This window comes from Somniosus microcephalus, chromosome 1 (assembly GCF_052327205.1).
Source record: "Somniosus microcephalus isolate GS21.2 chromosome 1, FLI_Smic_1.0, whole genome shotgun sequence".
Classification (NCBI taxonomy): domain Eukaryota; kingdom Metazoa; phylum Chordata; class Chondrichthyes; order Squaliformes; family Somniosidae; genus Somniosus; species Somniosus microcephalus.
The window spans coordinates 349,031,882-349,052,943 of NC_140987.1; the positions used below are offsets into that span (position 1 = coordinate 349,031,882).

Sequence of the window (21,062 nt, forward strand, 5' to 3'; positions counted from 1 at the left end):
ATGCCTTTCAAGGTTCCTAGTTTCTCTTGAAACACTTCTTTGGCGTTGGCCAAGATGTCTTTTAATCGTTCAGGTATGATGTCATCATTGTTTTTTTCCTTACTGGTCACCGTCAGTGCCTGAATGGAGTGCCAGTCTAAACGTATCTTCCTTATCCATTCACGTCCCAACAACGGTGGACCACCATCTTGTAGAATGTATAAATACAACTTTTGTATTTCTTTGCCGTTGTATACCACAGGCACCTTTATTTTTCCTTTGGGGTATACTTTCTGCCCCGTATATGTTTTTAAGATAATGGATGTGTCTTTTAGAGGTATATGCGAAAATAGCCTCTCGTAATCTCGTCGATTTATTACGGTTAGAGCTGATCCTGTATCTAGCTCCATTTTAACTGGGGACCCTGCTATTATGAGGGTAACCCAAATGGTCTGGTAATCTTCATTGGCAATTACATTATGTAATTTGAGAGAGCTTAGTCTCTTGTTTCCGGAGTCGCTATCGCTCTTCTGGTCTTTGGAGCTATTGTCCGTCATCATTTGTACCTTTCTGTGCTTTTCCTTATTGATTCTTTTCCCGTTAGTGGATTTTTTATTTTCAGATCGGCATACACGTGGAATGTGTCCCATCTTTCCGCATCGCCTGCATGCTTTTTCTTTGAACCAACAATCCCTCTGGTCATGGTTGGATCTGCCGCAGCGATAACATCTCTCGAAACCCCGTGTCATTTCATGGGTGCCGAAGTCCTGTGGCCTTTGCTGCATCTTTGCCGCTCCTATTGCACTGAAAGCCTTGTCCAGTGTTAAATCTTTTCCAGAAGATACCTTTTTTTGTGTTTCTACACTTAGGGGATCGCAGATGAATTTGTCTTGCAGAGAATCTGCCACTCCTGCCTCGAATTGGCAGTGTAGTGTATCAACAATCTCCTCAAAATTCTTGTCCATCGGTTCGGCTGGAGTGATTAAGTTGCGTAACAGCTTGTATGTTTCTGCGCCCATTAGATCCAGAAGCACTGAAGCTTTTTTTTCATCTTCTATTCCATTTGCGGTGCAAAACACCTCCACTCTTTCTACATATGTGGTCCAATCCTCTATCTTGTTATCAAAAACATCAATATTGCCAAAGTTAGGCTCTGTTTCGTTATCAAAAGCATCAATATTGCCAGACTTAGGCATTTCAAAAAAAGATATGGCGCTTCCCGCGCTTTTTTTTTTCTCTGTGGCAACGATATGGCGCTTCCTGCGCTTTCCCGCCGATGCTACCGATAACAACGCTGTTTTACTGTGGTTTCCGTTTATTCACTGTTGGAGACTCGTTCCCGACGGAGGTCTAAACGCTGACCTGCTTGCCGCGCCGGCCGTCTCCCGAGTGCACCCTCCCAGTCCGTTATTGCTTGCCTCCGATTTCGCTGCCTGTCTCAGCTGTAGAGCCCGCCGCTGGAGCCCCAGCCTGACGCCCAGGAAGGATTAGCGCAGTACCTGCCACCAGCTTGGCCAGCTGGTGAAACCACAGTTTCTATTACTTCCTTGAGTCTTCTGGATGCTGGAGGAATCGATGTCCTTGAGGTGCTGCCGAATTGCAGGTAAGTCCGTTTCCACTTCGTCGCCACTGTAGTGTCCGTGTGTAGATAAAGACACTGAAGACAGGAGTTGGTTCATAGGTATTTACTAAGCAAGTCTGGGGGGGGTTCTAAAGGATATACACAATACACAGGCTTATATAGCCCAAGTGGCTGTTGTGTATGTAACCTGTTCCACCTTAAGAGAGCTTAAGCCTGTTCCACCTTAAGAGATGTACTACTTTCTCAGGCTGCTGTAGACGTAATACCGGGGGTGAACACACTGGTATATAAGCACTGTGCAGTAATCTTGTATTCAGTGTAGTCCCTACCTCCAACCAGTAAAGACCTGTTTTATTGTTACTGATTAAGTCTGAGTATTAATTACTTGAACAACTCACAGACTTAACACTGGCGACGAGTCAGGTTCTTACCCTGCGGCAGTTATTCCACGGCGGCTTCGTCCACAGACAGGACGTTGAAGAGAGGTTTCAAATCTCACCACCCCACTGGAAGCGACAGGCATTAGGACCCTGAAGCCTCCATCAGCGACTGAAAACTGGAGGACAGAAGACATCCTGCAGCTTCTTTTTCAACCTCGGTGGTGGGTAAGCCGAGCAGCGTTGGCTGCAAAGACAGGGCTGGGGAAAGTCGGAGGTAGAAGGGCCATCGATCGCAATCCCTGATAAGGGCCGCACTCGGGCTGAAAGGCGCAGTGTCGGCAGACACTGAAAGCGCGAGAGCCGCGGTGAAAAGCGCGGGCCATCGATCGCGGCGGAGATAAGGGCCGCACTCGGGGCTGAAGGGAGACGGCGTCGGGGGACGGGTGAAGACCGCCAAGCGCGGGAAAACCGCCATTTTGTGGGCGGAGGACGACGGCAAGAGCGGGAAGCTGCCATCTTGGATAGCAGTTAAAAAAAAAAATCTGAGAAATTGCAAATCTGATAAAGTACTACAATGCCTAAACACGGGAATATTAGCAACTTTGATAGTGACATCGAAGATTGGGCCATATATGTTGAACGAGTTAAAAATTATTGTAAGGCCAATAAAATTCGTGAGGCTGATAAAGCACTAACATTATTAAATTTAATGGGTGCGAAGACATACGGGCAATTGAAACACCTGTTATCACCAGATGAACCGGCGGATAAGACGTTCGATGAGATTGTTACTGTCCTGAAAGATCATCTAAACCCCACGCCGCTGATGCTAGCGGAACAATTTAAATTTTACGACAGAAGGCAGCTACAGCATGAAAGCAATGCTGAATATTTGCTGGAATTGCGTAAATTAGCGAAATATTGCCAGTTTGGAACGGGACTGACAGATGCACTACGAGACAAATTTGTGTGTGGTTTATTTAAACAGGATACACAAAAGCGACTGCTCGAGGAGAATGAGCTGACGCTTGAGAAGGCGGTCACTATGGCAGCAGCACACGAAGCCGCAGCGAGAGGCACGGCAGTAATGCAGCTACGGTCACCGGAGCTCAGTGCACACAAATTGGGTGTGAGTTCTGGCAAATGTTATCGTTGTGGAAAGACAACGCATGATCAGAACCAGTGTTGGTTTAAAAACCAAGAATGTAGAACTTGTGGTAGGCTTGGACATATAGCTAGAGTATGCAGGTCAGGGAAGAAGACCAGCAACAAGAAGTCACCGCAAGGAAAATACGCAAAAGTACACAAGGTGGCCGAACAGGAGTCCGATTCAGACGCTAGCAGTAATGAACTGGCTGGCTTAAGCAGTATTGAACTGGCTAGCTTAAGGGTACTCAACGTTGGTAAGGGTGCAGACCTCCAGACAATTTGGGTTACTCTTCAGATAGAAGGAGTCCAAGTAAAAATGGAATTGGACACTGGATCGGCATTGTCGGTCATGAATAAGAAGGATTACAGAAGGTTATTCCAACATATTCCCCTACAGGATACGGAGATTATATTGACAACCTACACGGGGCAGAGAGTGTACCCCATCGGGACAATAAAGGTTGCAGTGGCCAACAAGGGCGAAGGAAGTCAAATAATGGACTTATATGTGCTACCGGAGGGAGGTCCACCACTACTAGGCCGGGAGTGGTTTAGAAACATAAATATGGACTGGCATTCGCTAAAAGCCATAAAGAGTGAGAACTCGGTGCAGATAATCAGCCCAGACTCTAGAACTGATGATGGTAAGACCAACCCATGTGCAAAAGACAAAGTTTCAGCACAGAATTCCACTGAGCAACAACAACATAGTTTAACAGAGAATTCTGAGTCTGTCAAGTCTACTGATATGCACATTTTTGAGGGACACTGGGCTCGAACTCAACTCCATTTCAAACTACAACAGCAATTAGAACAAATGATTCGCCGTTTTGAGCAAGAGATGAATGAAATAAAAAAGTTCTTTGTTACAGAGTGGGAGAATCTGGAAAGGCAACAGAAGATGACCCATCTGAACCATTATCACCTCTACCAGATCACACACGTGGTCCCTCCGAACGGAGCCAAATCAGTTCGGAAGTTCAAGCTGTTAAATCCATGAAAGGACTATTGAATGAGTAACGTGAACCGACTACACCACAGAGATTGAATCTGTGAACTGTTTTCCGCAGAGACTGAATCTGTGATATGTTACGTTAAACATGAAGTTATATATGTATATATGTTATTACGTTATGTTAAATGGGGGGGATGACTATAAAGCTAAGAAGGGAGGAGTGTTGTGTATGTAACCTGTTCCACCTTAAGAGAGCTTAAGCCTGTTCCACCTTAAGAGATGTACTACTTTCTCAGGCTGCTGTAGACGTAATACCGGGGGTGAACACACCGGTATATAAGCACTGTGCAGTAATCTTGTATTCAGTGTAGTCCCTACCTCCAACCAGTAAAGACCTGTTTTATTGTTACTGATTAAGTCTGAGTATTAATTACTTGAACAACTCACAGACTTAACAGTGGCAATTACCGGCATTACGCACACCTGGGGCTCTTAAAGGCACATACACCACAATTGCACTTAAAGGCACATACACCACAGTAGGACTTTCTACATGCTGACTCAAAAAGCTCTCCTGGATGCACTTTAAGAATTCTGCACCCTCTAAGCCTTTCACACTCTGACTATCCCAGTTAATATTGGGGAAGTTGAAATCCCCCACTATTATTACCCTATTATTTGCACATTTCTCTGAGATTTGCCTACATATCTGTTCCTCTATCTCCCCCTGACTGTTTGTGGGCCTATAGTACACTCTCAGCAAAGTGCTTGCCCCCTTTTTGTTTTTAAGTTCTACCCATATGGCCTAATTAGAGGAACCTGCTAATATATCATCCCTCCTTACAGCAGTAATTGGCTCCTTAATTAATATTGCAACACCCCCTCCTCTTTTACCCCCCCCCGCCCCCCCTCTGTCTCGCCTGAAGATTCTATACCCCGGAATATTGAGCTGCCAGTCTTGCCCCTCCCTCAACCATGTCTCCGTGATAGCAACAACATCATACTCCCTTGTGTTCATCAACACCTTCAGTTCATCCACCTTATTCGCAAGACTCCTTGCATTAAAATAAATGCCATCCAGCCTTGCCCTACTCCCTTGTGCCGTTACATATTTGCTCTACCTTCCAATCTGACTTGTTTTTTCCTCTATATTTGGCTGTACATCACCCCCTATTATAGCTCCACTCTGTATCCCATCCCCCTGCCAAGTTAGTTTAAACCCCCCCCAACAGTGCTAGCAAACTTCCCCACAAGGATATTTGTCCCGTTCTGGTTCAGGTGCAACCCGTCCGACTTGTACAAGTCCCACCTTCCCCAGAAGCAGACCCAGTGATCCAGGAAACTAAAGCCCTCCCTCCTGCACCAACTCTTTAGCCATGCATTCATCTGCTCTATCCTCCTATTCCTATACTCACTAGCACGTGGCACTGGGAGTAATCCAGAGATTGCAACCTTTGAGGTCCTGCTCTTTAATCTGCTACCTAGCTCCCTAAATTCTTGCTGCAGGACCTCATCCCTCTTCCTACCCATGTCGTTGGTCCCAATGTGAACCACGACCTCTGACTGTTCACCCTCCCCCTTCAGAATGCCCTGCAGCCATTCAGTGACACCCTTGACCCTGGCACCAGGGAGGCAACAACCCATCCTGGAGTCACGTCTACGGCCACAGAAACGCCTATCTGTTCCCCTTACGATAGAATCCCCTACCACTATTGCTCTCCCACTCTTTTTCCTCCCTTCCTGAGCAGCAGAAGCACCCCTGGTGCCAGGAAGTTGGCTGCTGCTGCCTTCCCCTGGTAAGTCATCCCCCTCAACAGTATCCAAATCGGTATACCTGTTTGAGAGGGGGATGGCCACAGGGGTCCCCTGCACTACCTGCCTGCTCTATTGCTCCGCCTGATGGTCACCCATTTCCCTTCTGCCTGTGCAGCCCTTACCTGCGGTGTGACCAACTCACTAAACGTGTTATCCACGACCCTCTCAGCATTGCGAATGCTCCAAAACTCATCCATCCGCAGCTCCAGCGCCTCAATGTGGTCCGCTAGTAGCTGAAGCTGGATACATTTCCGGCACACATGGTCATCAGGGACACTGGCAGTGTCCCTGAATTCCCACATAGTGCAGGTGGAGCATAACACGGGGCTGGGCTGTCCTGACATGACTTACCCTTTAATTAATTTAAATTAATTCAATACCACCAATTAAAGATATACTCTAGGGCGCTTATTTACCAACTGTCCCCACTGCACCACAGAGACCGTAGTAACTATAAACCACAGAGTTTAAGTTTAAAAAGAGAGAAATACTCACCAACCAATCACTTACCTGCTTTCTGGTGACGTCACACTTTGATTACTTTTTACCTCTCCCCCGCTGCTGAATTGGTAAACCTCGTTTGCTGCTCCTTTTATCCTCTGCCTCACCTCGCTGTTCCACTCCTAGGTCCGCTCTGGTCAGGCCTCGTTCGCTGCTCCTTTTATCCTCCGCCTCACCTCGCTGTTCCACTCCTAGGTCCGCTCTGGTCGGGCCTCGTTCGCTGCTCCTTTTATCCTCCACCTCACCTCGCTGTTCCACTCCTAGGTTTGCTCTGGTCGGGCCTCATTCGCTGCTCCTTTTATCCTCTGCCTCACCTCACTGTTCCACTCCTAGGTCCGCTCTGGTCGGGCCTCGTTCGCTGCTCCTTTTATCCTCCGCCTCACCTTGCTGTTCCACTCCCAGGTCCGCTCCTAGGGAAGGGTGGAAATTGGAGGCAAAGTGAATGAAATTGTCTAGTTCAGCGTGAGAGCAGGAAATGGCACCGATACAATCATCAATGTACCGGAAAAAGAGGTGAGGGAGGGGACCTGAGTACGACTGGAACAAAGAGTGTTCCACATATCCCACGAAAAGGCAGGCATAGCTAGGACCCATGCGGGTATCCATAGTAAGACCTTTGATTTGGAGGAAATGAGTGGAGTCAAAGGAGAAGTTGTTCAATGTGAGAACAAGTTCAGCCAGGAGGAGGAGGGTAGTGGTGGATGGGGACTAGTCGGGCCTCTGTTCAAGGAAGAAGCGGAGTGCCCTAAGGCCATCCTGGTGGGGGATGGAGGTGTAGAGGGATTGTACGCCCATGGTGAATAGGAGGCGGTTGGGGCCAGGAAACTGGAAACTGTTAAAGTGGCGGAGGGCGTCCAAAGAGTCGCAGATGTAGAAGAGACTGGACAAGGGGAGAAAAGATAGAGTCGAGATAGGAAGAGATAAGTTCCGTGGGGCAAGAACAGGCTGAAACGATGGGTCTACCAGGGCAGTCCTATTTGTGGATCTTGGGAAGGAGGTAGAAGTGGGCTGTGCGGGGTTGGAGAACTAAGAGGTTGGTGGCTGCGAGGGGAAGATCTCCAGAGGAGATGAGGTCAGTGACAGTCTTGGAAACGATGGTTTGATGTTTGGTAGTGGGGTCATGGTCCAGGTGGAGGTAGGAGGAGGTGTCGGAGAGTTGGTGTTCAGCTTCCGCTAGGTAGAGGTCAGTTTGCCAAACAACAACAGCACCACCCTTGTCAGCAGGTATAATGACAATTTCAGGGTTGGATCTAAGAGAATGGAGTGCTGCAAGTTCAGAGGGAGGTAGGTTGGTGTGAGTGAGGGGAGCAGAGAAATGGAGACGGCCGATGTCACGGCAGCAGTTAGCGATGAAAATATCTAGAGAGGGTAAGAGGCCAGGGGGAGGGGTCCAGATAGAACGGGAATTCTGAAAGCGGGAGAAAGTGTCAGCTGTGCGGGGGGAAGACTCCTGGCCATAGAAGTGGGCATGGAGATGAAGGCGGTGGAAAAAGAGCTCAACATTGTGCTGAACTCGAAATCCATATCCTAACTTGCACCAAGTCCCATTCACCCATCACCCCTGTGCCCGCTGAACTACATTGGCTCTCAGTCCGGCTGCAGCGCAATTTTTAAATTCTCATCCTTGTCTTCAAATCACTCCATTGTCTTACCCCTTCCTATCTCTGTAACCTCCTCCAGCCTTACAACCCTCCGCGATCTCTGCGCTCCTCCAATTCTGGCTTGTTGCACATCCCCAATTTAAAATGCTCCACCATTAATGGCCGTGCCTTTAGCTGACTAGGCTCTAAACTCTGGAATTCCCTCCTGAGCGGGGAGACAGAGGAAAGGGAAACAAGGATAAAAGCAAAAGACAGGAAGGAGGAAAACAAAAGTGGCAGGCAGAGAAATCAAGGGTTTAAATCAAACATGGCCACAGTAAATAATAATTCTAAAAGATCTAAGAGCGTTAAAAAAACAAGCCTGAAGGCTTTGTGTCTTAATGCGAGAAGCATTCGTAATAAGGTGGATGAATTAGCTGCGTAAATAGAGGTAAACGAATATGATATGATTGGGATTACGGAAACATGGCTCCAGGGTGGCCAAGGCTGGGAACTCAACATCCAGGGGTATTCAATATTCAGGAAAGATAGGCAAAAAGGAAAAGGAGGTGGGATAGTATTGCTGGTTAAAGAGGAGATTAACACAATTGAAAGGAAGGATATTAGCTCTGATGATGTGGAATCTGTATGGGTAGAACTGAGAAATACCATGGGGCAGAAAACGTTAGTGGGAGTTGTATATAGACCCCCCAAACAGTAATGCGGAGGCCAGGATGGCATTAAATGGGAAATTAGAGAAGAGTGCAATAAGGGCACAGCAGTTATCATGGGTGGCTTTAATCTACATATAGATTGGGCTAACCAAATTAGTAACAATACTGTGGAGGAGGAATTCCTGGAGTGTATACGGGATGGTTTCCTGGACCAATATGTCGAGGAATCAACTAGAGATCAAGCCATCTTAGACTGGGTATTATGTAATGAGAAAGGATTAATTAGCAATCTTGTTGTGCAAGGCCCCTTGGGTTAGAGCGATCATAATATGATCGAATTCTTCATTAAGATGGAGAATGAAATAGTTGACTCAGAGACTAGGGTCCTGAATTTAAATAAAGGAGACTACGATGGTATGAGGTGCGAGTTGGGTAGGATTGATTGGGGAATGTCACTCAAAGGGTTGACGGTGGATGGGCAATGGCAAACAATGGCAACAAAGATCGCATGGATGAACTACAGAATTTGTTCATCCCAGTTTGGCATAAAAATAAAACAAAAAAGGTGACTCAACCGTGGCTAACAAGGGAAATTAGGGATAGCATAAGATCCAAGGAGAGGACAAATAAATTGGCCAGAAAAAGCAGTAAACCTGAGGATTGGGAGCAGTTTAGGATTCAACAAAGGAGGACAAAGGGATTAATTAAGAGGGGGAAAATAGAGTATGAGAGTAAGCTTTCAGGGAACATAAAAACTGACTAAAAGCTTTTATAGATATGTGAAGAGAAAAAGATTGGTGAAGTCAAGCATAGGTCCCTTGCAGTCAGAATCAGGGGAATTTATAATGGGGAACAAAGAAATGGCGGACCAATTAACTACATACTTTGGTTCTGTCTTCACAAAGGAGGACACAAATAACCTCCCAAAGATGTCAGGGAACATAGGGTCTAATGAAAGGGAGGAACTGATAGAAATCAGTATTTGTAGGGAAATGGTGTTAGGGAAATTGATGGGATTGAGGGCCGATAAATCCCCAAGGCCTGATAATCTACATTCTAGGGTACTTAAGGAAGTGGCCCTAGAAATAGTAGATGCATTGCTGGTCATCTTCCAAAATTCAATAGACTCTGGAACAGTACCCATGGATTGGAGGGTAGCTAATGTTACCCCACTGCTCAAAAAGGGTGGTAGAGAGAAAACGGGGAATTACAGACCGGTAAGCCTGACATCGGTAGTGGGGAAAATGCTAGAGTCCATTATAAAGGATGTAATATCAGAGCACTCGGAAAAAAGTGACCGGATCGGACAAAGTCAACATGGATTTACAAAAGGTAAATTGTGCTTGACTAATCTACTGGAATTTTTTGAGGATGTAACTGGTAAAATAGATAAGGGAGAACCAGTGGATGTGGTGTATTTGGATTTCCAAAAGGCTTTCGATAAGGTCCCGCATAAGAGATTAGCGTGTAAAATTAAGGCACATAGGATTGGGGGCAAGGTATTGACTTGGATAGAGAACTGGTTGGCAGACAGAAAGCAAAGATAAACGGGTCTTTTTCCGAGTGGCAGGCAGTGACTAGTGGGGTACTGCAGGGATCGGTCCTTGGACCCCAGCTATTCACAATATATATTAATGATCTGGACGAGGGAACTAGATGTAACATCTCCAAGTTTGCAGACGACACAAAGCTGGGTGGGCGTGTGTGCTGTGAGGAGGATGCCGAGAAACTCCAGGATGATTTGGACAGGTTGGGTGATTGGGCAGAAGCATGGCAGATGCAATATAACGTGGATAAATGCGAGGTTATCCACTTTGGTGTCAAAAACAGGAAGGCAGATTATTATCTGAACGGCAATAGATTGGGAGAAGGGGAAGTGCAACGAGACCTGGGCGTCCTTGTGCACCAGTCACTGAAAGTAAGCATGCAGGTGCAGCAGGCGATTAAGAAGGCAAATGGTATGTTGGCCTTCGTAGCGAGAGGGTTTGAGTACAGGAACAAGGATGTCTTGCTGCAGTTGTACAGGGCCTTGGTGAGACCACATCTTGAGTATTGTGTGCAGTTTTGGTCGCCTTATCTGAGGAAGGATGTTCTTGCCATGGAAGGAGTGCAGCAAAGATTCACCAGGCTGATACCTGGGATGGCAGGAATGACGTATGAGGAGAGATTGGGTCGATTGGGCTTGTACTCGCTGGAGTTTAGAAGAATGAGAGTGGATCTCATCGAAACTTATAAAATTCTAACAGGACTAGACAGACTAGATGCTGGAAGGATGTTCCCGATGGTCGGGGAGGCCAGAACCAGGGTTCACAGTCTAAGGATAAGGGGTAAGCCATTTAGGACAGAGATGAGGAGGAATTTCTTCACCCAGAGAGTCGTGAACCTGTGGAATTCTCTACCAAAGAAGGCAGTAGAGGCCAATTCATTCAATATATTCAAGAAGGAGTTGGATATATTTCTTAAGGCTAAAGGGATATAGGGATATGGAGAGAAGGCAGGAACAGGGTACTGAATTTGGATGATCAGCCATGATCTCATTGAATGGCAGAGCAGGCTCGAGGGGCCAAATGGCCTACTCCTGCTCCTATCTTCTATGTTTCTATGTAAACCTCTTCGCCTCTCTACCACTCTCTCCTCCTTGAAGACACTCCTTAAAACCTACCTCTTTGACCAAACTATTGGTCACCTGTCATAATATCTCCTTACGTGGCTCGGTGTCAAATTTTGTTTGATAACGCTCTTGTGAAGCGCCTCGGGATGTTTTACTACGTTAAGGCATTATAAAAATTCAAATTGTTATTGTTGTTGTTGTAAGTTTTGCAGTGGAAGTATTTTTTACAAAATTCAGGTCTAATTCATTCCAGTTTGTACCACTTTTGTGGAGGGGAGGGAATAATCAGTCGCTCCCATTGCCAAACTTTGCCAAAATTCCTGTCTCTGGGATGGGGCTGCCAAAGCATAATCTGGGTGGACAACCCAAAATTTTGGGTGGGACCGTTTCACCAGGTCTCTGACCCTCTTTAACGATGTCAGGAAAGTCTACCACAAGTCAGGGCAAACACTTTTTGCACCAGCCTAGGGATGGGACTGGTGAGATGCCCCCAACACAAAGTATAGCCACATGATACCAAGATACGTGCAAGCTGCAAAAGCTAGTTTCCTAATCACCAAGTGATTAATTGCTGTTGGGAAAGCGACAACTTCAAAATGGAAACTTTTCTGAAAATTACAGAACTTCTTTGTCTTGACTGGCCCACCCTCAGCTGGACTGTTAAGGTATTGCTGGGAAATGGTTGGCTCCTCCCACAGGCCAGATCCCCTGAGAACACCGAAAATGGCACAGGTTGTTGTCCACTGTATGCAAATGACCTCAACCCTAGGATTGTACTGGGCAGGCAGAAGTATTGCACCTCTGCACTTCCAGAGACAAAATGGGGCCCAAGGAATGTGTGGGTCAGATTGTTTTCTTCCATTTCTTATAGTTATAGAGTTTCTATTGTGCAAAGTTAATGGTAGATCCAGTGCCTTCAGTCAGGTATGTCAATTTAAAAGCTGAGGGCTAGAAATTCTTTATAACCAAAAAATGGGCAGTGTTTAGACTAAAAAATGTTACGCTGCACTACCTGAAAATCGTCTAGGATGCACACAAAATTCATGCTCATTCCTCATTAAAATGATTGTAGTCATGATTCTAATCTAAAAGCTCAAGCTCATTGACGTTAAACTGAAAAGCTGGACTATAATCGGGGGGCAGTCTAATTGCAAATAGTGATTGCCACAGGCTTTTTCGACTACATAAAGGGGAGGTTCATTGATGCTGCAGCACCTCATTCTCAGGATTGTTGGGTGTGCAGCTACCCCAACAACCATAAGAAGAAGGTCAAGGAGAAGGAAGAGTTCTTTACAAATCCTGATGGCAGATTGTCGCGCCAGGGAGGGAGCCTAGTGGTTCTCCGATGAAGCTCTGGAGGCATTGGTTTTCGCGTTGGAGAGAAGGTGGGCAGTCCTGGACCCGCCAACTGGCAGGAGGCCCTCGCCACTAGTCTGCCGCACCATGTGGAGGGAGGTAGCACACCATGTCACGGGTAGCACTATGGTCCCCAGAACCCACACCCAGTGCAGGAAGAAGTTTAACAACCTCACACGGGTGTTCAGGGTGAGTGAAGGCTTCAACAAATGCTACCTATAGTACGAGCTTCACTCACTGCTCAATGCACCACACCCCCAGTACTCACCCACCAACAATCTCTACCTATCGACACTCACATCCACATTTCACACCTTGCACACAATAACAGCTATTCAACTATGGCAGGCACATCACCCAAAACATATTGCATTACACTCACACATATTTCCCTTTCTCTTATAGGCCAAGGTGGTGCATAATCACTGGGAGCAGGAGCGGGGTGGGGTGGCGGAGGTGGGGGTGGAGGCCAAGCCCACATTGAAGAGCTGAGCCAGCTGGAGACAAGAGTGCTGCAGATCATTGGGCACCAGGTTGTTGGCACCGTGGCCACCAGTGACGTTGACCCCCCTTTGGGACAACAATGGTATGGTCATTCCTAATCCTCCTTTTCGCATCCCATTTCCCCCTCAGCCCACAATCTTTTCTCACTTTCAAGCTATTCATGCTGTATGCATGCATTTCTGCCTTCCCGGCCCCCTCCCCTCACCATAACCCAACTCTTGTACCTTTCTGCTTTCAGATAATCAGCAAGCACCTGATCAGCCTGTCCCCGAGGGCACAGCAGAGAGCGAGGGGAAGAGAAGGAAGAAGACATGGCATCACTGCATCTGTCACTCGCTGACACCAGCTCAGAACCTGGCACTACGCAAACTTTAGAGGCGAGTGTAGTAGCAGGTTCTGCACAGGGTGAGGCACCGCGCATGAGTGCGCTGCAGTAAGGCCAGGGGGAAAGGGTAGCTCGAGTACTCCCTTTATGAGTCCTTCAAATACAGTTTCTGACTTACCCATTGTGATCAAGTCATCAGTGACATCCTTTGTGACTGTGATCATGACTCATTGTCCTTCCTCATTCGACTTGAACTCTCGCTGTCTGCGATACTGTTGATTGCCTCAGTTTCCTCCATTGCTTTGCCTCCATTTTAAATGTCCTGGTCTCATTTCTAGCTGGCCAAATGCAGCCACTATATCTTCTCAAATGTTTTCTTTTCCTGTATCCAGACATTCACCTGTTCCAACTTAGTGCTTTTATTTTACATCTACATGCTACCCCTTAGCAACAGCATCTGCAAGCAATGATACCCACCTCTACCTCTTCACCTCCACCATTCAACTCCATGCTTACTGCTGTACTATCCAAATGCCTGCCCAACATGAAGATATGGATGAGATGAAATTTGCTGCAGCTCAGTGCCAGTCATCTGTGGAATATATTTTTCTAATGCTTTCCCTGCTTGCTCCCAGAAGTTAGAACTGAAAATTTGTCAGACCCGTGCTCATTCTACTAATGTCAATTTATGCTCAAATTTCCTGAGAATCTCATTAGAATACACCCAAACATAAAATGGACGTAGATCAGAGCAAACAATTGGGGACCAAGGAAACTGCCAAACTCACACCATATATTTCTCTTTTTCAAGTATGAAAATTGATGTTTCAACTCATTCAATCATCATTAATGCACATCAGGCACAGCATGTGTAAGTGCCTGCAATCGGGGAAACTTTTTACTTTTTAATTTGACTTATACTTATGCCATAAAAATGCATTGAAAGAAACAAAAAAAGCAGAGCAGGTCTCAGTGAGAATAAATTAAATGTAAAATGCTCAAAAAATTGCAATAAAACACCAGAAAAATTACTTTATTTGCTGTTGAGCCTGAAAATCTAGTCATAAGTTGAAGAGAGCCTGTAAGCAAGTGTAATTGCAGGAAACATGTCTAGGAGGTTCTATAACTTGGGGGCATGGCAAGTTTATGAGCAGGGATGCATTTTGGCGGAGGGATCAATAGACGGCCACAAAAGATTGAGGAGATTTGGGCGTATTGTACATATGCGCTTAACTCATGCCCAAAATTCCGCAATGTTTTAGGCCATGCAATTGATTTTCGTCCCGGTTATGTGTGTCTATGGGTACAAATACGGACAAATTCAAGGCAATAGATTTTAAGTCAACTTTTTCTTCCTTGCTACATCTACAATGTGTTGGAACTGAGGTTCATCATACAGTCTCCTACTCCTTGTCTCTGTCAGTCTTTTGACCCTCCTACAAATCTCCAATCTTTAAAAACCCATGCTTGGCAGCAGTTAATCATTGGCCCAGAAATTCGGGTCGGGGGCTTCCCGCAGGTGCAAGCCCCCGACCTGCACTTACCTTGCGCGCCGGTAGTTGAGCTGTAGGGCCCCGTGGAATTCCGCTCCGGGGCCTGGCCCAGCTGCCGGCGCGCTGTGCTTGAGTGTCCCAGGGGCGTAGTTAGTGCGATGCGTCCCCTGGGATCACATGAGCCATGGGCAGCCAATCGGAGGAGGGAAAAGCCCATTCATAAGATTGACAGGAAGACCTGTCTAAACTTATGAATACTACGGGCTTCAAAATAGCATTAAACCTTCAAATAATTTTTTTTTTAAATCACACTTTTTCAATAATCCACAAATTACATTAAATAACTATTTTAAACAATAATTTAAATTTTTGAAAAACATAATTTTATAAAAAAACGGGGCTAAAAATAAACTTACCTTGCTTTAAAGTATTTAAAAATAATAAACCTGTGGAAAAAATGTTTTAATTTTAATTAATTGACCACTTACCTTGTAAAAAGCAGGCCTTACGCCTGCTTTTTAAATGTGTAAATCCTACAGGCTTAACCTCGCGTGAAAACCTGCAAAAAAAACCTAAGTTCAAAGCGCACGCGCAGCCTCCCCTGCGCGTGCATTCGACCTCTGAACCCCTTTGTTCAGAGGATCGGAAGTGTCGGTTTCCCGCGCATGCGCAGTGCATGCAGGAAACCCGCACTTCCATTCGGCCTACGGGTGAGTATCCCGTGCGTACTCACCCGTGGAGAGCCGAATTTCTGGGCCATTACTTCTTAACTGACCTCATCTTTGATTTATTCTTTTTAACTTTGGATTTGTGTTTGTGGCAAAAATTGATTTTTGCCTGTGTTGGATCTGTGTTGGATTTCTTAACTTATAGGGGTCAATTTTAACTCAGGTGCGGGGAATTGTCGGGTTCCCCGAATTTAGTGTTTCCCACATGAATCTAAATGGATCTGTGAGATTGATGCAATTTTAACTCAATTGGCCAATTGATTTCCAACATGTGGGAAGCCTTGGCAATTGAGTATTTCCAGTCAGAAAGTCGCAGAATATGACGTCATCATTGCTGCTGCTTTTAAGGTCCACAGCAAGCCTTGCTTCTTCTGCAGGCTTCCAAACTTAACCATTAAGATGGCACAGGAGCCTGCAGGAGCAACGGCCAGCGGGAGGGCAAGAGCTGCCCCAAAATTTGATGAGGCTTCACTCCAGGCATTGCTGGATGGTGCTAGGGGCCACAGGGAGGTCCTGTTCCCTTCTTCAGGGAGGAAGAGGCCTCCCAGTCAGTCCAAGGCTGTGTGGCTACAGGTGGCTGGGGAAGTCAATTCCTTGGGGCTCACACAGCGCACCTGGATGCAGTGCAGGAAAAGATTCCATGACCTTCATCGCACTGGAAAAGTAAGTACTGTATGAAGTTTCCATCACCCTCAATCTGATCCCCATTGCCTTTCCTCACCAGCACTCAGCTTTAGCAATCTCTTCCTCCACATCCCACTTGACACTCACATCCATGCACCCTTATCCATTCCCTCTCTCTCTATGCTCACATTCACATAACTATTCCACCATGCAGCCCTCACACTCCCTCTCACTCTGATGCTTTGAACACAACTGACAACACACAGGGAGGGCCCTTGGTCTTGCAACCTCACTCCATCTTTGCCTCCTAAGTATCTATGCTATGCAATCTCTGCACTCACTCCTTCAGTCTCACTCAACCTCCACTTGTCTCCCTCATTGCAGGAAAAGAGAGCTCACAACAGGAGAGAGAGAGCCAGGACAGGAGGAGGGCTGCCCACATTAGCCCAGCTCACCCCTGGGAGGAAGCCGTCCTGGAGATTGTCGGGGCTGACAGAGATGCGGAAGTTGGGGAAGGACAGACAGGTGCATCCCCGCAAGCTGGTGACAGAATAGTTTTCCATCTCATTGGCATTGCATGAGTCGCTGATAATGATTCTGAAGCTACATCATATGGACTTATGATCATCTGCAAAATGCAATGTGCATGCAACCTTGGCATCACATCTCTAACTTTTCCTTGACTCCCCCACAGGACCATCGAGAGCCCCCGTCCCCAGTGTGCAGGAGGAAGAGCCTGAGATGCCAGACTCCTCAGAGGAATCTGCAACCTCTGAGGGCACAACGTCAGCAGAAATAAGCGCACCCAGCACCAGTGCAGACACTCACACCTCGGTGGGACCTTCAGGACATAGAGTAGAGTTGTCAGCTGGTGTATCACAGCTCACAAGTGAGCATCAGCAGATTGTGGAGACAGGGACAGCAGTGGAGAGTCCTCGTTGGAGGGCGCAGGACTCTGCCAGCTCGGCTCAGCTGCATGTCGACCCTTTGCTTCTGGGTCCATCCGTAAGATCAGAGGTGATGGAACTCCATGCACAGATGCAGGAGTCTCTGGCAGGTTTTGTCTCCAGGGTCGCTGCGAGTGTGGAGCAAATGGAGGAATCCATAGTGAACATGAGCAGAGCTTTTGTGGAGTCAGTGGCGCATGAACGTATCAACACGGAAAGGATGGCTACCTACGTGGAAATTATTGCTGCCTCCGTGGTAAGGCTGGCTACCGTAGAGGAGAGGATGACTATGGTAGAGGAGAAGAGGGCTACGGTAGAGGAGAGGAGGGCTACGGCCATGGAGGAGGTTAGTCGCCTGGGTATGGAAAACATGGTGAGTGTTCAGAATAGAATGACATCTCTTGAGGAGCGATGGGCATCTATTGAACAAAGAAACCAGACCTTCATGGAAGTCCTTCTGAGTAAGACTGCCATTGCAGATACGGGTCCCCATGGTCCCCCTGATGTGCAGCAAGGTGCTCTCAAGCCACTTGCAGGCACTGAGGGGGACCTGACCCATGAGAGGGAGGTTGTTGGCAGACCTCAAGGAAGTGGGGGCTCCTCTCCAAGCGCACACACTTCCATGCCACTGCAGAGCCATCGGTCAGAGCCCCGCCGGAGTCCACACCCAACTGAGATAGACGTCTCAACTCCTGCACAGCCGCAGGAGCAGCAGACTTTCGACGAGCCCTCACAGGCTCACCACCCTAGAGGACGCCCGGCAAAGGTATCGAGACAGGACCAGCAGGAAAGTGAGCAAGGGGCCTCCACATCTGCTGAAGCCAAAGGGGAACCACTATGTAGGAGCACGTGTAAGAGGAAAATAAAGCACAAATAGTCACAAGGGTAGTCACTTGGGTGAAATGTGTATTTTGTAAAAATGCCATCAGTTGTTTGTTTTGCATAAAAATTCTGATGGCAACTGCTGCAGTTCTGGCGTGTGTCATTTCGCGAATTGGCCTTTCACATTGAGGGCTTAGGATTACTTGCAGTTGTCAGGATGCTGGTCAAGTAGCTCGGAATCCGTAGGGTTTGGCCATTGTCGATGCTCAGGTAAGAAGCTGCGAGGCAAAAGAATTTGATTTACTAGGCTAAGCACATCTGGCCAGGATGAGTGCGTTCCTTGCATCCCGGGCAGCAATGTTCTCGTGTAATGCTGCCGCTGGTTGATGGGCCTCTGCAGGATGCTCGTTCTCGCCCTCCTCCTCCTCCTCCTCATCATCATCATCATCTGAGGAGAGTATGTGAGGAGCCACTTGGTCCTCAGGAATCTGCAAGCCACGATGCTGTGCCATGTTGTGGAGTACACAGCAAACCACAACAATTCTGGAGACCCTGGCTGCTGAGTACGGTAGGACTCCACCTGATCTATCCAGGCATCTGAAACGCATCTTCAGCAAGCTGATGGTTTGCTCGATTATGGATCTAGTGGAAATGTGGCTGGAGTTGTAGCGCTCATCAGCTTCGTTGGCTGGCCTTGTAGGATTCACAAAATTCCCACATCTCCCAAGTTATTAATAAGGGACCCTGAAGGACAAGTTATTAACACGGGTACCCTAGAGGGAAATGGCTTTTGGACTTCCTGACAAAACCTGCAAGGTTAAAGGCAGGACCCTGCAAAAAGCATGTCAAGTTCAAAGCTGAAAACTTGACATGCCCGGGCCTGTAGGAGACAGCTTTAATTTGTGATTTCAAACCAGACAGCTAAAGGAGACAGAACACGCATTCTTCCATTTAAAACAAATCAACCCAGGAAACGACTTAATCATGCACAAAGTTAAAGCCATCAAGACTGTGAATATACAATCGCCTACAGTTCAAACTAGCTACCAAGCCAGGAAGATAGCGATTTACATTATGCATAACAAACACCGAGACATTAAAGACCATTTAGCAACGGGACAACCACCCAAAAATCAGTTAAGGTGAACGACTATAATCACCTTAAACGAGCCCGCCAAAATTAGACAAAGAACTAGCCCTGATTTGGCGCGCAGATAACGAACTCGGAAATAGTATAATTGTAGGCCCACCGGTAAACAAGGGCAAGCAGACGAGCAAGCAGAGAATAGCGGTATGGTGAAGCATTGGGGATAAGCAGGCACACACTCAGGTCCAGGGTCGCTCGAAACTCAAAGAAGCAGACGGAACATCACGGCGAGGCGGCACGGTGGAGCAGGCTTGACCAAAGACGACTAGGCCACAACCGCAGCCTTACACGAGGACCGACCATGAGCACCACGGTAACAAAGGGCCAGGTAAACCATACCTTCAGATCATTACCGCTGCACAGGTAATGATCTAGGCCACCGTGACCGAGCTGACCGAAGACCACCAGCCGAACCCCAACCACAAAAAAACTCGACGACCAGACCACCACCAGAAGAACAAAACCCGAAGTTTTCCACTCTACAAGCTAAAGTACCCAACAAAGATTTTACCCCCTATCTCTAACAGAGAAAAGAAGGTACTTACTCAGACAAATCCACAACCGCGCCCTTACCGCATCTGCGGACGCCACCCAACTGAAGAATCTTCGCAGATTCTAAGACTGGGACCACGTGGCGACGGCAGGCCCCAAAGGACACAAAGAGCGAACCCCAAAAACGCAACTGGCTTAATTGACAGGATTCGAACTGTCAAGAAACCCCTATTGGTGAGCATAATCCCTGGCTCTTGTAGTGCAATTTAGTTAGGTATTGGGGGTGGGACAAGGGTAGGGGGATTATTAATGTGATTTTCCCTCATTGTGCCGTGTATTCCCCATTCTTAATTAAGTGTACTTTTGTATGCCTGTAATCACTCCAGTAATATAAGTGTGTAATTTTAAGTGTGTGTCTAAATAAAATACAGTTTTCTTGCACCAAACCAGTTGTCTACTCCAATTCTGTATCACCGCCTGTACCTAAGTCCGGTGTCTAGAACCCAGGGGTGTGGGAGCGATTCGAACCGCTCAAAAACAGTCAGGGGCAAAGCTGAATGCACACGCCACCCCCTACAGCCTCCTCAATGGCGTCATTAGCCAAGTCCTCAGGGGATAGCCCTTGTCTTCAAGCAGCCATCCATGAAGTTGGTCTGGTGGACTGAATAGCGGAGGCACACTAGACTGGCGCAGTATGAAGGAGTCATGGCAACTGCCAGGGTACTTGGTACAAACATGCAAAATCTCCTTCGTGTGGTCACACACCAGCTGAACGTTAAAGGAATGGAAGCCTTTGCGGTTGACAAAAATACCTGGATTGCGATGGGGTGCCCTAAGGGCCACATGTGTGCAGTCAATGACGCCGTGCAGCCTTGGAAAGTCTGCCGGATGAGCTAATCCAACCGCTCGCGCCGTCACATTTGCACGATCCCTGGTGAAATGGATGTGATTGTGCGCAAGGGCAAAGGGGGCATCGGTTACCTGTGTGATGCAAGTGTGTGCGGCCGACTGCGAGATGCCGCTGATGTCTGCTGCTGATCCCTGGAATGAGCCTGAGGCAAAAAAGTTGAGTGCGGTGGTGACTTTGATGGCCACTAGTAAGGAGTGTCCACCTGGTCCTCTGGGCAGCAGGTCTTGCTGTATCATTGCGCAGATGTCAGTCACTACCTGTCACGAAAGTTGGAGCCGCCTTTGGCACTGCTGCTCAGTTATGTTGAGGTAGCTGACCCTGTGTCTGTAGACCCTGTTTGGGGGGTATCTCCTGCGCCGACGGGCTTCCATGCGTTGGCCCCTTCTGGCCTGTGCTCCCTCAGGTGGGTGAGCAGCAGCCTGTCGCTCCTGCTCCTGTGGCTGCTGCTGTTGCTGGTGCTGCTGTTGTTCCTGGTTCTGCTGCTGCCG

General features: G+C 47.3%; 1 protein-coding gene across 2 annotated transcripts in view; it reads left to right on the forward strand.

Annotated features, from left to right (window-relative positions):
* Positions 1 to 20,738, forward strand: part of LOC147124960 (uncharacterized) — a 76,671-nt gene extending 55,933 nt beyond the window's left edge. For both annotated transcript variants that reach the window (XM_085995302.1, XM_085995311.1), the window contains one exon: positions 13,325 to 20,738. In XM_085995302.1, coding sequence (XP_085851428.1) covers positions 16,998 to 18,080 — 1,083 coding nt within the window. In that variant the 5' untranslated portion in view covers positions 13,325 to 16,997 and the 3' untranslated portion in view covers positions 18,081 to 20,738. The remainder of the gene's footprint in view (positions 1 to 13,324) is intronic.
* The last annotated feature ends 324 nt before the right edge of the window (positions 20,739 to 21,062 follow it).